Source organism: Pieris napi, chromosome 7 (genome assembly GCF_905475465.1).
Source record: "Pieris napi chromosome 7, ilPieNapi1.2, whole genome shotgun sequence".
NCBI classification, from domain to species: domain Eukaryota; kingdom Metazoa; phylum Arthropoda; class Insecta; order Lepidoptera; family Pieridae; genus Pieris; species Pieris napi.
The window spans coordinates 12,852,843-12,866,247 of record NC_062240.1 but is presented as its reverse complement, the minus strand read 5'-3'; the positions used below and the strand labels follow the sequence as shown (position 1 = coordinate 12,866,247).

The 13,405-nt window shown below is 37.7% G+C and overlaps 2 protein-coding genes across 2 annotated transcripts; both read right to left on the bottom strand.

The window, feature by feature from the left end:
* Positions 1 to 5,322: 5,322 nt before the first annotated feature.
* Positions 5,323 to 13,258, bottom strand: LOC125051288. The gene is made up of 4 exons (XM_047651501.1): positions 13,212 to 13,258; positions 12,284 to 13,135; positions 6,193 to 6,228; positions 5,323 to 6,110 (listed from the first exon to the last, which is right to left on the bottom strand). Exons 1-4 carry the CDS (start codon positions 13,221 to 13,223, stop codon positions 5,397 to 5,399), a joined length of 1,614 nt encoding a protein of 537 aa, XP_047507457.1. The 5' UTR covers positions 13,224 to 13,258; the 3' UTR covers positions 5,323 to 5,396.
* Positions 8,667 to 9,675, bottom strand: LOC125051019 (cuticle protein 18.6-like). Its single transcript, XM_047651142.1, has 2 exons — positions 9,641 to 9,675; positions 8,667 to 9,453 (listed from the first exon to the last, which is right to left on the bottom strand). The coding sequence occupies exons 1-2, from the start codon at positions 9,650 to 9,652 to the stop codon at positions 8,776 to 8,778; spliced, it is 690 nt and encodes a 229-aa protein (XP_047507098.1). The 5' UTR covers positions 9,653 to 9,675; the 3' UTR covers positions 8,667 to 8,775.
* Positions 13,259 to 13,405: the final 147 nt, after the last annotated feature.

Sequence of the window (13,405 nt, the reverse complement as noted above, 5' to 3'; positions counted from 1 at the left end):
AATGTGTGAATAAAAAAGTTTTAGATCTTTTTATTACCTACAACTTTGCCATTTAACTTTCTTCGATAGGACTTTTAGTTTTGTCGGAAATCGAGATAAACCGTTTTTTGCCCTTAAAACTCCCCCCCCATGCCCCTTCCTGACCTCAGATCGCCCGTAAATTATTTTTCCTTTAATTTTTATAATATTATCCTCCCTTTCCAATAGGTTTCATCCTACTATTATTTTTTTCACTTTTTATTTATTTTAAAGGCTATCTGCACTGGTCTATAAGGCGTAATTCAAAAAATGAGAATTTAAATATTTGCAATTTTTCCACTGCGGCTTGTTTTTTGAATAAAATGCTTTTATTTAAGTCATCATTATACAACTTTACAGATTTGTTCGTTGATAATGTCACTATAGAAAAATTAATTACAATATTAATAAATTCTATAAAACACAATTGATTAAAATAACTTAAGTTGGGCCCATATAGTACAAAAAAATATAACAAACATTATGTAATACACAGATTCAGTCAGGTATAATACCTTGTAACGACTGCAGGTTTTGGAAATATGGGGACCTATAAAAGACCTACAAACTTACTACATTATATATCAAATCAAATATGATTTGTTTTAATGAAACTCATCTGTTTTATTGACAGAATTGTACAAACCCGAATTGCGCAACATTTGCACAGTCTAACTTCTTTCTATATGGACACTTTACTTATTAGTAAGTTGTAGCAGTGAGATTGATTGGGGTATGCGCGGCAGGTGTGTGAGAGAGGCTCAAATATGTGTATTTTTGTCTTTTTTCTTTCTCTTTCAGGGCTAACTGCTGGAGAATTTTTATGCATATAAAATCTTACTTTACTAAGAATTGAAGTTAGGCCCTTGTATTATTAAGCGATATATTCAATCCATCTAGACGGATCCCCAGATGGACCGACTAACTAAACATCTATGCCTTTTATATAATGGCTATAGCTATAAATGATTATTAAAAAGTAGTATCATTCCTCAATTAACCATTATTTTGCTATAGACGCCACCATATTGACATAATCTTTGTCTAAAAAAAATAAAACCCGGTAGATATTGTAACAAATATTCTAAAGAAGTAAATTTCAGAATTTAGCCAAACTTGCCTGGCCGCGAGGCCTTGGATAAAAACGCTTTTATCAATAGGTCTATCTGTCATGAACGATGCTTCATATATGGTATATCCTATACGAAGCTGATCCTTTTTGTGATAATCTCCATGTCTTTAAGCGTTAGATACTGTATTTATTGTTCGGGCTTTAATAAAAAAGGTTAACTAAAAAAAAGTTATTTTTTAATATTATTAAGTTCATCATTAAGAATTGTAATTTTGTTTCGGGAGTAATAATGTATATTTATCTGTCAAGTGTGTTGTTGTTGTTAAGCAAATGTTTCGAACATGAATTTTAGGAGATCGTGCAACAACAACTGAATATAATCATGCTTTTCAGTAGAACTTAAAAAAAACGCGGAGAAGGGGAGATTATACTATGATGTAAAAATGTACTTACAGAATATTAATGGCACTTTTTGCACTAGCTGTCTACTAAAGTATTTCGGATCCGATTTGACTTAGTGTCCTTCAAGAAAAGGTGTTCCAATTCTTCAAAGGCTGGTAACGCACTGGCGTGCTTTCTGGCATGACTGTATCACTTAACATCAAATAAACTTACGGCCCGTCTGCCCGCTGTTCTTTTTTAAAAAAAGTAATGTCAAATAACAATTAAATAATATTCCCATTACTCACTTGTAATTAGTTTTGAGTCTTAAATTTGAACTGGCACAAAAGGTTTTACCCTTTTTAATCTTCACATTGAGGGCGAGCAACTCGAACAGCATCGATATTTCGTGAAGAAGCCTCTCTGGCTTTGGCATATTTTTTAAATTCTTAGTCGACGCTTTCTACAGTTTGTAAAGTTATTTCCCAGGGTTTCATTAACATGATTCATGTTAATATAATACAACATTATACTCGCGTTGTAATTTACGAGTAGATAGACAAATAGGTAGGTAGGATAGGTAAAGGAAAGAAGAGAAAATTTACTTTGATCAACTAGTGTATTTATTTACAATAAATAACTTAATATGTATCGTGTATATTTTTAGATTTTTTGGTTGATGTTTAATGGTGAGCCAAAACGGTAGCCGGGGCGTAGGCAGGTGCGGAGTGAGCGGGTGCAGAGTTGCTGACGACAGCGTTGAAGCCGTTGTGTGCATCAGCGGTGTACTCTACGCGACGGATTGAGCCATCAGCTTCAACCAGGGAGTATTCACCACGTACAACATCTCCGTCGCGGCTCTCGTGCTGGGACTTGTTGTCACCGGTGTGGCCATCGGCTACGGAGTAGGCGAAGTCGTAGCTGGGGTGTGCGTCGTATTCCTCGTGTTGGGCGATGATGGCACGAGCTGGAGCAGCGTGGACTAAGGGAGCAGCGTGGACAACGGGAGTGGCGTGGACAAGAGGAGCGGCATGGGTGATAGCTACAGGGGCAGCGTGACGGACAATGTTTTGGGAGGATACGGCGGAGGAGTACTGTCTGGGGGCAGAGTATGCCAAGGGAGCAGATTGGTAGTAAGGTGAGGCGACAGCAATTGGCTGCTCATGGCGGACAATGCTTTGTGAAGACACTGCGGACGCTGGCGAGTAGTGGGCAGCTGGGAGGAGGCCTGCAGTGGCCACTGCCAAAACAGCGCTGATGCCGAAAATCTGAAAAAAATAAATGTAATTAATTGTTATGGAAATTATGCAATTGAATAGTTGGCTTCTTTTTCTTCTTCTTTACTTCTTATATAAAAATATTTATTGATCAACGGAAGTTAAACCTCTCTTGAAAACTTACTTTAGAGAACATGTTGTATGTAAGGTTGTAATTCGAATGATAACTATCAGTTGCAAAAATCAACTTATATAGCATGTCATTTGAACTTTGAGGTCGACAAGTTTTGAACTACTTTAATTTCATAATAAATTAACATGACTTTTCTGAAAGTACGTAGAAAGACGACATTTAATTGTTATCCAGAGAAATGTGTTTAAATATGTTACGTTTTTTAGGCAAAGGAGGATCAAACTTGTAGTAACAACAACGAAGTTGCTTTTGGCCCTTATCTAAACTTTTATAATGAAGATAAAAAGCCTTGTTCTACTTCCTTGTTTGCAGTATACAATATACATTCTATATAAGAAAAGAATTCCTCTTCTAACATCTCTCTTTAATTACTTTAAGATACCGTGTTACGTCATTGTTGCAAAAATCCTGAACACTAAAAGTTAATTTTATAAAGAATGACAAATAAAGTGTTACATATTATGTAAGTTTCAATAATTCATAAATTATTTTTGCTTACAAGGCTGACCTTGTTCTTCCGTAGCGCATTCTAAAGTCATCCGGTTTTTTACTATGGCATATCCTCATGAAATATTAACACACAAATTTTTACATAATATACTAAACTTAGCGCTTCAACACCAATTTGATATAGCAATTTGTCACTCAAATGAAATCAAAATCATTTATTCACTTAGGTAACACAATGTAGTGTATATGAACGTCAAAAAAATACATATTAAATGCTTCTAATTTTACATTCACTGCCAGTTCTCAAATCAAGGGCGTAGAACGGAAGAGAAGGACTGGCAATAAACTGTCCGCCAATCTTTTAAAACTATAAAACCTGTCACAACAATGACAACAAGCGATTGACCACGAAAAAATTCCCTTTGCATTCGTGAAAATGTATTTTAAAGCTCCTTCGAAAGTTGACGCTGGCAATTTCAAGCCTAGGCCAGATGTTAACTTCTATTTTTTTGCATCTGATACATCCGCAATCTCGTAGTTTGTAGAATAAAATCTAAAGATTTACCTACTAGACTGCTAGATTTGTGAGAAGATGAGAGAAACGCTGCAAGAGCTACACTTATCTTGCGTACTCCTCATCCTCCAACGCGAATGGGGAGCGATGCTAGATTCCGTTTCAAAACGGTTTTAAATAGATTTCTCAGTTTAAACTCTAAAATATATTTTCTTGTATGGCTGTTAATTTTTTTTTAAGAGTGTGGGTCTCCTTGCCCCTTCTTCACAGGAAATTCCTCTCTATGTTTCCAGACGGATTAACGCTGTTGGGGTTTTGTAAATGTATATAATTATATAATTTCGATATTTTTACTATCAGTGATTTGATTTTTTTTGCGTATTCCAGATGTAGCTATGTCTTAGAGAACCGAAAGTCTTATTATTGTCTACGAAAGCCATATGGTATGATAACCATATTATTTTAGCTTTTCGATAATTTATTTTATGACGAAAACATGATCTTTGGTAAAGTAGTCTACCGACTACTTCGAAAAAATACTCCAGAGGGTAAGAGGATACTCTGGGTTGGTTTTCATTCAACTGTTTTTATTATATTTAGAAAAAACTTTGTTTTATAATTATAATATTTATCTATACAAAGTTAAAGTTCTCTGTACTGTTAGTTATTTATTACGTTTTGGTGAGTGTTGTTCTATCCGTTTCCATGTATAACATGCTGTAGAATTTGGTGTTTTTCGCTTACCTAGCTAGATTTTACTTGTATATTTGGTGGTAGCCATTGTAAGTGGCCTGTAATTTGTTTCAATGCTTTTGTAGTTGCTATTTCAACTAGTATTCTGTAGTTGTCTGGAGTGGACAGATTTTTGTGTTTTCTTATTAATGTTTGAATATTACCACTGATTACTGCAATCATGGTTTTCTTTTCATTTTTCTAACATATGATTTCTCTCTTCCATTAAAACTATCGTTTCTTCTCCTAGTTCGTTTTCATTCTGTGTTGAAAATAGTTTGCCTATATGTGTTAGTGTTTTCTCTAGAGAAGGATCTTATTTATTTACCTATATACGTATATATAAGAACACTTCGAGGCTAAAAATAAAGTTATTAATAGGTGTTTATTAAAGATATAGTATAGTTGGCTTAAGATTTAGCTGACTCTTCTATTATATATGTGTAAAATTTGTGGTGTAATATTTCCTTGTATTATTTTATTCATACACGTTGTTTTAGAACTCATAACAATACGTAATATAAAAGATTAGTGTTCTATATTACGACTTTATAAATTTCTAGTACGAGTAACGTAGTAGTGATATCCAATGACAAATTTAGCTAAGTTAATATATGACTTAGCCAATAATATTTTCATAATTAAATTGAAATGTTACGATAATATGAGATGTGGGTATGAACATTAGAATCACACATACCTACATGATAAGTATTGCTTGAACTATAATAAAAATATAACAAAGTAGAGTTTAGTGCTTTTATTTTTTATAAATAGAACTCTTATAAACGATCCTATTCTACTCTATAGTAGGTCTCATTAATGGTGGGCGAGAACAGCAGCTGGGGTGTATGCGGAGGCGGCGTGAGCGGGTGCAGAGTTGCTGACGACAGCGTTGAAGCCATGGTGGTCATCAGCGGAGTACTCTACGCGGCGGATTGAGCCGTCAGCTTCAACCAGGGAGTATTCACCACGTACAACATCTCCGTCGCGGCTCTCGTGCTGGGACTTGTTGTCACCGGTGTGGCCGTCAGCGACGGAGTAGGAGAAGTCGTAGCTGGGGTGTGCGTCGTATTCCTCGTGTTGGGCGATGATGGCGCGGGCAGGGGCAGCGTGGATAAGGGGAGCAGCGTGGATGACTGGAGCGACTACAGCAGGGGCAGCTTGGTAGGCCAGACGGGCGGGAGCAATAGCCTGTCCGTGACTAACGATGTTCTGGGAGGAGATGGCAGATGAGTAACGAGCGGGAGCAGCGTAAGAGAGAGGTGTTGCATAAGAGAGAGAAGCGGAGTTGTAGGCAATGGGCTGTTGGTGGCGGACGATGTTTTGTGAGGAGACAGCAGATGAGTAACGAGCGGGAGAGGCGTATGAGAGTGGAGCAGATTGGTATGCAACGGGAGCGGCTACGGCGATTGGCTGCTCATGGCGCACGATGCTCTGTGAGGAGACCGCGGAAGCTGGAGAGTAGTGAACTGCGGGAGCAGCCAGGAGACCAGCGCTGGTCACGGCTAACACCGCGCTTAAAGCAAGAACCTTAAAAAGAAAATCCTTATTAGTTAATTATTTCTTTTTTCTTTAATTACCAATTATTAAACACGTTTACAGTGGCACTTACTTTAGAGAACATGTTGAAGGAATGAATCGCTTGATACTGATTAATTAAAGGACCCGGAGCAAGCTTTATACTAAGGCGTTAAATTTTCCAAGGTCGTCGAGGTACAAAATATAGGCAACTGGCAAAAAATTCATCGATCAGTGAAAGTTTGGCAAGTTCAATTATTAATTTCGAAACTATTTTTTTTCGTTTTATTATATTTCTTATATTATGCTCGTTATTTCGTTTAGATTAATAATCGGCGGATGTAATACGGAATATGGAATATGTAATACGGACAGTATTATATATTAGTACACGGATGGACGGATTGACCGCCATTTTACTAAACCGTTTATTAAGTGGTCTTAGTTATAAATACGATTATTAAAAAAATACTGGCTTTCTTATTTAACCATATTAAACCATAAAACCATATTAACTAAATTATTTTGCAGTAGACGCCGCCACATTGATATAATTTTTGTCTTGAAACAATTATGAAATGGTAGATTTTCTAAGTCTAGTTATACATTTGCAAAAAAATTATCAGACTTAAGCCAATTTTTGTCCTGGCCGTGCGACTTACTTTGCTTAAAAACGTTTCTCTAACTAAGTATTAGGTCTCTGTCTTGAACGATGCTTCGAGAATATATGAAGCAGTTCCTTTTTGCGATAATCCCCATGTTTTCAAGCGTAAGATGCTGCAGTTATTGTTATAGCTCCTATAAAAATGTTTCATTCAAAAAAAAGTTTTTTAAGCAAATGTTTCAATTTTGAATGTTGCGAGAATGTGCAACAATAACTCAATATAATCCGTACATAATGGATACTACTGCTATAAAATATGTCAACTCCTGAGCACAACTGATCTCACACCAAGTTTAACCAAGCCTCACTTTGACGGGCATAGAAGGCCTTCGCCTTAAAGAAGAAGAAGAATCGTCGCCTTGCTTGTTATTGTCTTATGGATCTGTTCTATACCATACAAGTTGTTAGACTTTCCACGCATGGGTAGTGCACGGTTTCCATCGTGTTCTTTAAATAATAGAGGATTTTATTTTTACTTTATATTAACCACTCGCTTATAACAATAGAATATAGGCGAAATAATGAAATGTTAATTGCTATGAAAATAAATGCAAAGTAACAGTTGAAGAGAGTGCCTACGTCTGGCAAAACTTTCGGGGCGTAACTCCGACGATTCAGGAAATCGCTACGCTTATGAAACTAAGAAAGCCTGAGTGAGCAAAATGCCCACCCTCTCGTACAGGGAGATTATGTGCCACGATAGAAAACTAGGGGGAAATAATCGGTGAAAACATTATCGTACTATCTAACGCGTTATTTTTGGTGTACCCCATTGGTGCACCCGGTTACTGATATTACGACCCATAATATATTATGGCCAGCTCGGTAATATGACTCGTTTGATACCTTTTACTTTTAAGATTTGTTTTACTTAGAATCAGGGAATTGATTTATGATTTTCATTTATTAAAAAGAAAATAAACTTTAATCATAATGCGATTAATTAATATAATTTGAAAATTAATTCGAAAAAGATTTATAATCTCAACTGACGATTGCATGCAAACTTCATAATCACGAATTCACACTCGCGAACATATTGTAATACATTTGCATAATGAGAGTAATTAACACTAGTGAGATTTTTTATTGATTAAAGGACTATTTAAATATTTACTTATGTACAGTTTCACACATTTCCGTTTTTCAGGGCACATTTTGCAGTGCACCACCACTATTTGTTCCAGCTGCCCACTGAAGTATTTCGGATACAATTTGACTTAGGGTCCTTCCAGAAAAGAGTGTTCCAATTATTAAGGCTGGCCACGTTCGCGAGCCTTCTGACAGTGTGACCGTCCATTGGTGACTGTATAACTTAACATCAGAAGAGCCTTACTGCTAGTTTGCCCTCTGTTCTTTTTAAAAACAAGTTATGTCTTAACATAACAATGAAATAATGTTTCCAGTACTAACTTGCATTTCAGCCCTGCGATTCTGTAACTCACTTTTCGAACTCACACAGTGGTTTTTGCATCGGCGGTCGCTCTGAAATTAGTCGTGAAGCAGTCATTTTATGATTTGGCATTCTAATAAACAATAAACTACAAGCTCCCACCTTTTCAGAATGCCAAATCATAAAATGACTGCTTCACGACTGATTTGAGAGCGACCGCCGATGCGAAAACCGCTGTGTGAGTTCGAAAAGTGAGTTACAGAATTGCAGGGCAGTTTTGATTAATCTTCACAGTGGTGTCGACGAACAAGAACGGCCTCGACATTTGGTGGCTTGGCTTTTTCAATTCTTAGACGCTTTTTACAGTTTGTAAAGTATAAGTTGTAAAAATCTAATTTGAGATTTCGATTATCAATTTGTTTAAGCCGTTTTGGAGTTAGATAAAACACATTGGATTTATGTTTATAAAATACAACATTATAACATTCTATACGCGATATAATTTAGATAGACAGTAGTGAAAGAAAAAACAGAAAATTTACTTTGATCAACTAGTGTATTTATTTACAATAAATAACTTAATATGTATCGTGTATATTTTAAGATTTTTTGGTTGATGTTTAATGGTGAGCCAAAACGGTAGCCGGGGCGTAGGCAGGGGTGGCGTGAGCGGGTGCAGAGTTGCTGACGACAGCGTTGAAGCCGTTGTGTGCATCGGCGGTGTACTCTACGCGGCGGATTGAGCCGTCAGCTTCAACCAGGGAGTATTCACCACGTACAACATCTCCGTCGCGGCTCTCGTGCTGGGACTTGTTGTCACCGGTGTGGCCGTCGGCAACGGAGTAGGAGAAGTCGTAGCTGGGGTGTGCGTCGTATTCCTCGTGTTGGGCGATGATGGCACGAGCTGGAGCAGCGTGGACTAAGGGAGCAGCGTGGACAACGGGAGTGGCGTGGACAAGAGGAGCAGCATGGGTGATAGCTACAGGGGCAGCGTGACGGACAATGTTTTGGGAGGAAACGGCAGAGGAGTACTGGCTGGGGGAAGAGTATGCCAAGGGAGCAGATTGGTAGTAAGGTGAGGCAGCTTGACGGACAATGTTTTGGGAGGATACGGCGGAGGAGTACTGTCTGGGGGCAGAGTATGCCAAGGGAGCAGATTGGTAGTAAGGTGAGGCGACAGCAATTGGCTGCTCATGGCGGACAATGCTTTGTGAAGACACTGCGGACGCTGGGGAGTAGTGGGCGGCGGGGAGAAGGCCAGCAGTGGCCACCGCCAAAACAGCGCTGATGCCGAAAATCTGAAAAAATAATATAATTAATTGTTATGGAAATTTATACCACTTAGTTTATAAAAAAATATTGACTGTTCAACGGGAGTTTCCATTAAGATGAAAAAAAAAATATTTGCTTAGTTTTTAACGTTTAAATAAAAACAATTTTTACTATTCACTATTACTATTATTTGAACCTCTCTTGAAAACTTACTTTAGAGAACATGTTGTCTGTAAGGTTGTAATTCGAATGATAACTATCAGTTGCAAAAATCAACTTATATAGCATGTCATTTGAACTTTGAGGTCGACAAGTTTTGAACTACTTTAATTTCATAATAAATTAACATGACTTTTCTTAAAGTACGTAAAAAGACGTAATGAAAGCGACATGACATTTAATTGTTATCCAGAGAAATGTGTTTAAATATGTTACGTTTTTTAGGCAAAGGAGAATCAAACTTGTACTAACAACAACGAAGTTGCTTTTGGCCTTTATCTAAACTTTTATAATTTAGAAAAAACCGTTGTTCTACTTCCTTGTTTGCAGTATACAATATACATTCTATATAAGAAAAGGGTTCCTCTTCTAACATCTCTCTTTAATTACTTAAAGATATCGTGTTAAGTCATTATTGCAATAAATCCTAAATACTAAAAGCTTATATTATAATGAATGACAAATAAAGTATTACATATTATGTAAGTTTCAATAATTCATAAATTATTATTGCTAACAAGGCTGACCTTGTTCTTCCATAGCGCATTCTAAAGGCATCCGGTTTTTTTATTATGGCATATCCTCATGAAATAAATAAAATTGTTTACACAATGTTTTGTATAATATATTAAACTCGGGGTTTTTACACCAGTTTGATATCAATGTCACTGATGAGATTGATCACGAAAAATTTCCCTTTACATTCGTTAATTTTTTTAATAAAATGATGTTCTAAGTTAAAACTTAATACTTGATAAAATCAAAAGGGAATCACAAATTTGTAGATTGATTCTATATTGTGTCTTTTAGAATTCAGATCTTTTTGTAAAAAATATCGAATAACACGCAAATAAAGAGTATTTACAATATTCGTAACTTACATGATAATATTAATACTTAAAACAGAAAACCAAAACAAATTAAAATAGTTCTGGCGCTGGCAACCTTTAATGTTAGCAGCATTTTTTCGCTGTATTACGATACTTATTCGTTGAGCGAGGAAAGCCCCAGCTCAGGTCACCGGTATTATCTACTAGACGTAAACTTACGAGTAAATCTTATTTAGCGCCTGTGCACTTTAAGACTTCCCAAGAGTCTCAAACCCAGTGGAAACCAAATAAAAGTTGGTGAAAAGACTTTCATATTTTTGCAAAAAATAATAAATTATGGCTGGAATGTTTACGAAGGCAAGTGAGCGGCGTATGATATCGTTGTGCGTGTAAGAAAAACGACATGCACTATTTTGGCAAAGGAGGCCAAAGTGTTCAAGGCTACTTACTTCAATGCCACAGGGACATGGAATACACATGGGCACCTTCCTAAGTGAAGCCCGATAGCAATTCGAAGGGTTTCAGGGTCCAAAAAGGAAACTGGCTTCCGACAGTGTATAGCTAAGGATAAGCATTTTACCTAGATCCCATTACCAACATTCTTCCGCGGTCTGTAATTGAGTTGTGAAAGAGGATCATCTCAGCTTCTTTTAAAGTTATCGCTGGAAGACTAAATCAAGCCTGGGCCAGATGCTAACTACGCATTTCTCGCATCTGTTAGATCCGCAATCTCGTAGTTTGTAGAATAAGATCTAAGGATTTTACCTACCAGACTGCTAGATTTGTGAGCAGATGAGAGAAACATTGGAAAAGCTACATTTGTTATCTTGCGTACACCTAAGCGGAGCGATGCTTGATTCCGTTTCAAAACGGTTTCAAATAGCAATCGCAGTTTTAAGTCCAAAATATATTTTCCAGTACGGCTGTAAAAAGTTTTAAAGAGAGCGGGTTTCCTTGCTTGACCCCCTCTTCACAGAAAATACCTCTCCATGTGTTTGGCCAACTAGTTGGCTTGTCGCTACTGAGTTTTTGTTAATTTCTTTTATGATTTCTATATATTTACTATCAGCTTTTTGATTTTTTTACGTTCTTCCAGAAGTAGCTACAAATTTCTTAGAGAACCGAATGCCTTATTATTGTCTACGAATGGCATATAGTATATAATGATAACCATTATTGTTTAGTTTATCGATTATTTATTTTACGACGAAAATATGATCGATGGTCAGCACGTCAGCACTCAGGGTTGGTTTTCATTTAACTGTTTTTCTAATCGGTCAAGTATTATTCTTGAAAAAACTTTGTCAACATTGGCTATATCTATGGTTTGTAGTTAATTATTAAGTTTTTGTGAGTGTTGTTTTATCCGTTTCCATATATAACATGCTGCAGAATTTTCTTGCTTCCCTAGATTTTACTTTTATATTTGCCATCCATAGTCTTGAAGTTGTTTCAAAGCTTATGCATTAGTTACTCAACCAGTATTCTGTAGTAATAAGTTTTTTGGGTTTGCTACTGATTACTGCGAAGTCTCTACTGTTTGATTCCTAGTTCGTTTTATTTGTTAGAGTTTTCTCTAAGTATTATTTAGTATAGTAAAGCATAGTGGTAATTTTATAATTAAGTTGAATTGTTATGATAATATAAGATGTGGGCATGAACATTAGAAGTAATCCTACTTACCTACATGATAAGTATTGCTTGAACTATAATAAAAATGTAACAAAGTAGAGTTAAGTGCTTTTATTCGTTATAAATAGTACTCTTATAAACGATCCTATTCTACTCTATATAGTAGGTCTTCTTAATGGTGGGCGAGAACAGCAGCTGGGGCGTATGCGGAGGCGGCGTGAGCGGGTGCAGAGTTGCTGACGACAGCGTTGAAGCCATGGTGGTCATCAGCGGAGTACTCTACGCGACGGATTGAGCCGTCAGCTTCAACCAGGGAGTATTCACCACGTACAACATCTCCGTCGCGGCTCTCATGCTGGGACTTGTTGTCACCGGTGTGGCCGTCAGCGACGGAGTAGGAGAAGTCGTAGCTGGGGTGTGCGTCGTATTCCTCGTGTTGGGCGATGATGGCACGGGCTGGAGCAGCGTGTACAAGAGGTGCCGCGTGGACAACGGGAGCGATCACAGCACGGGTAGCTTGGTAAGCCAGACGGGCGGGAGCAATAGCCTGTCCGTGACTAACGATGTTCTGGGAGGAGACTGCGGATGAGTAACGAGCGGGAGCAGCGTAAGAGAGAGGTGAGGCATAAGAGGCAGTGTTGTACGCAATAGGAGCAGCTACGGCGATCGGTTGTTGGTGGCGGACAATGTTCTGGGAGGAGACTGCGGATGAGTAACGAGCGGGAGCAGCGTAAGAGAGAGGTGAGGCATAAGAGGCGGTGTTGTACGCAATAGGAGAAGCTACAGCGATCGGCTGTTGGTGGCGGACGATGTTCTGGGAGGAGACAGCGGCGGCGGACGAGTACCGAGCGGGAGAGGCGTATGCAAGTGGAGCAGATTGGTATGCGACGGGAGAGGCTACGGCGATTGGCTGCTCATGGCGCACGATGCTCTGTGAGGAGACCGCGGCAGCTGGAGAGTAGTGAACTGCGGGAGTAGCCAGGAGACCAGCACTCGATACCGCCAATACGGCGCTCAAGGCGATAATCTGGAAAATAATTATATATTTATTAATATTTTTAAATCCTTTTTCTGTAATTTATTAACATATAATAAATACTAACTTTGGAGTACATATTGATTGAACGATTTTAAACGATACACTGATAATTTTCAAGTTTCAAACCTGGTTTTTATAGCTACTCAATTTTGAGATTTACCTACACGAATTGGCTTGTCGTCCTTGTGGTTTTTGCACTTACTTTTCGCTAGTTACTTTCACTAAAAATAAAATTGAACAAGTCTCGCCTGGGTCTGG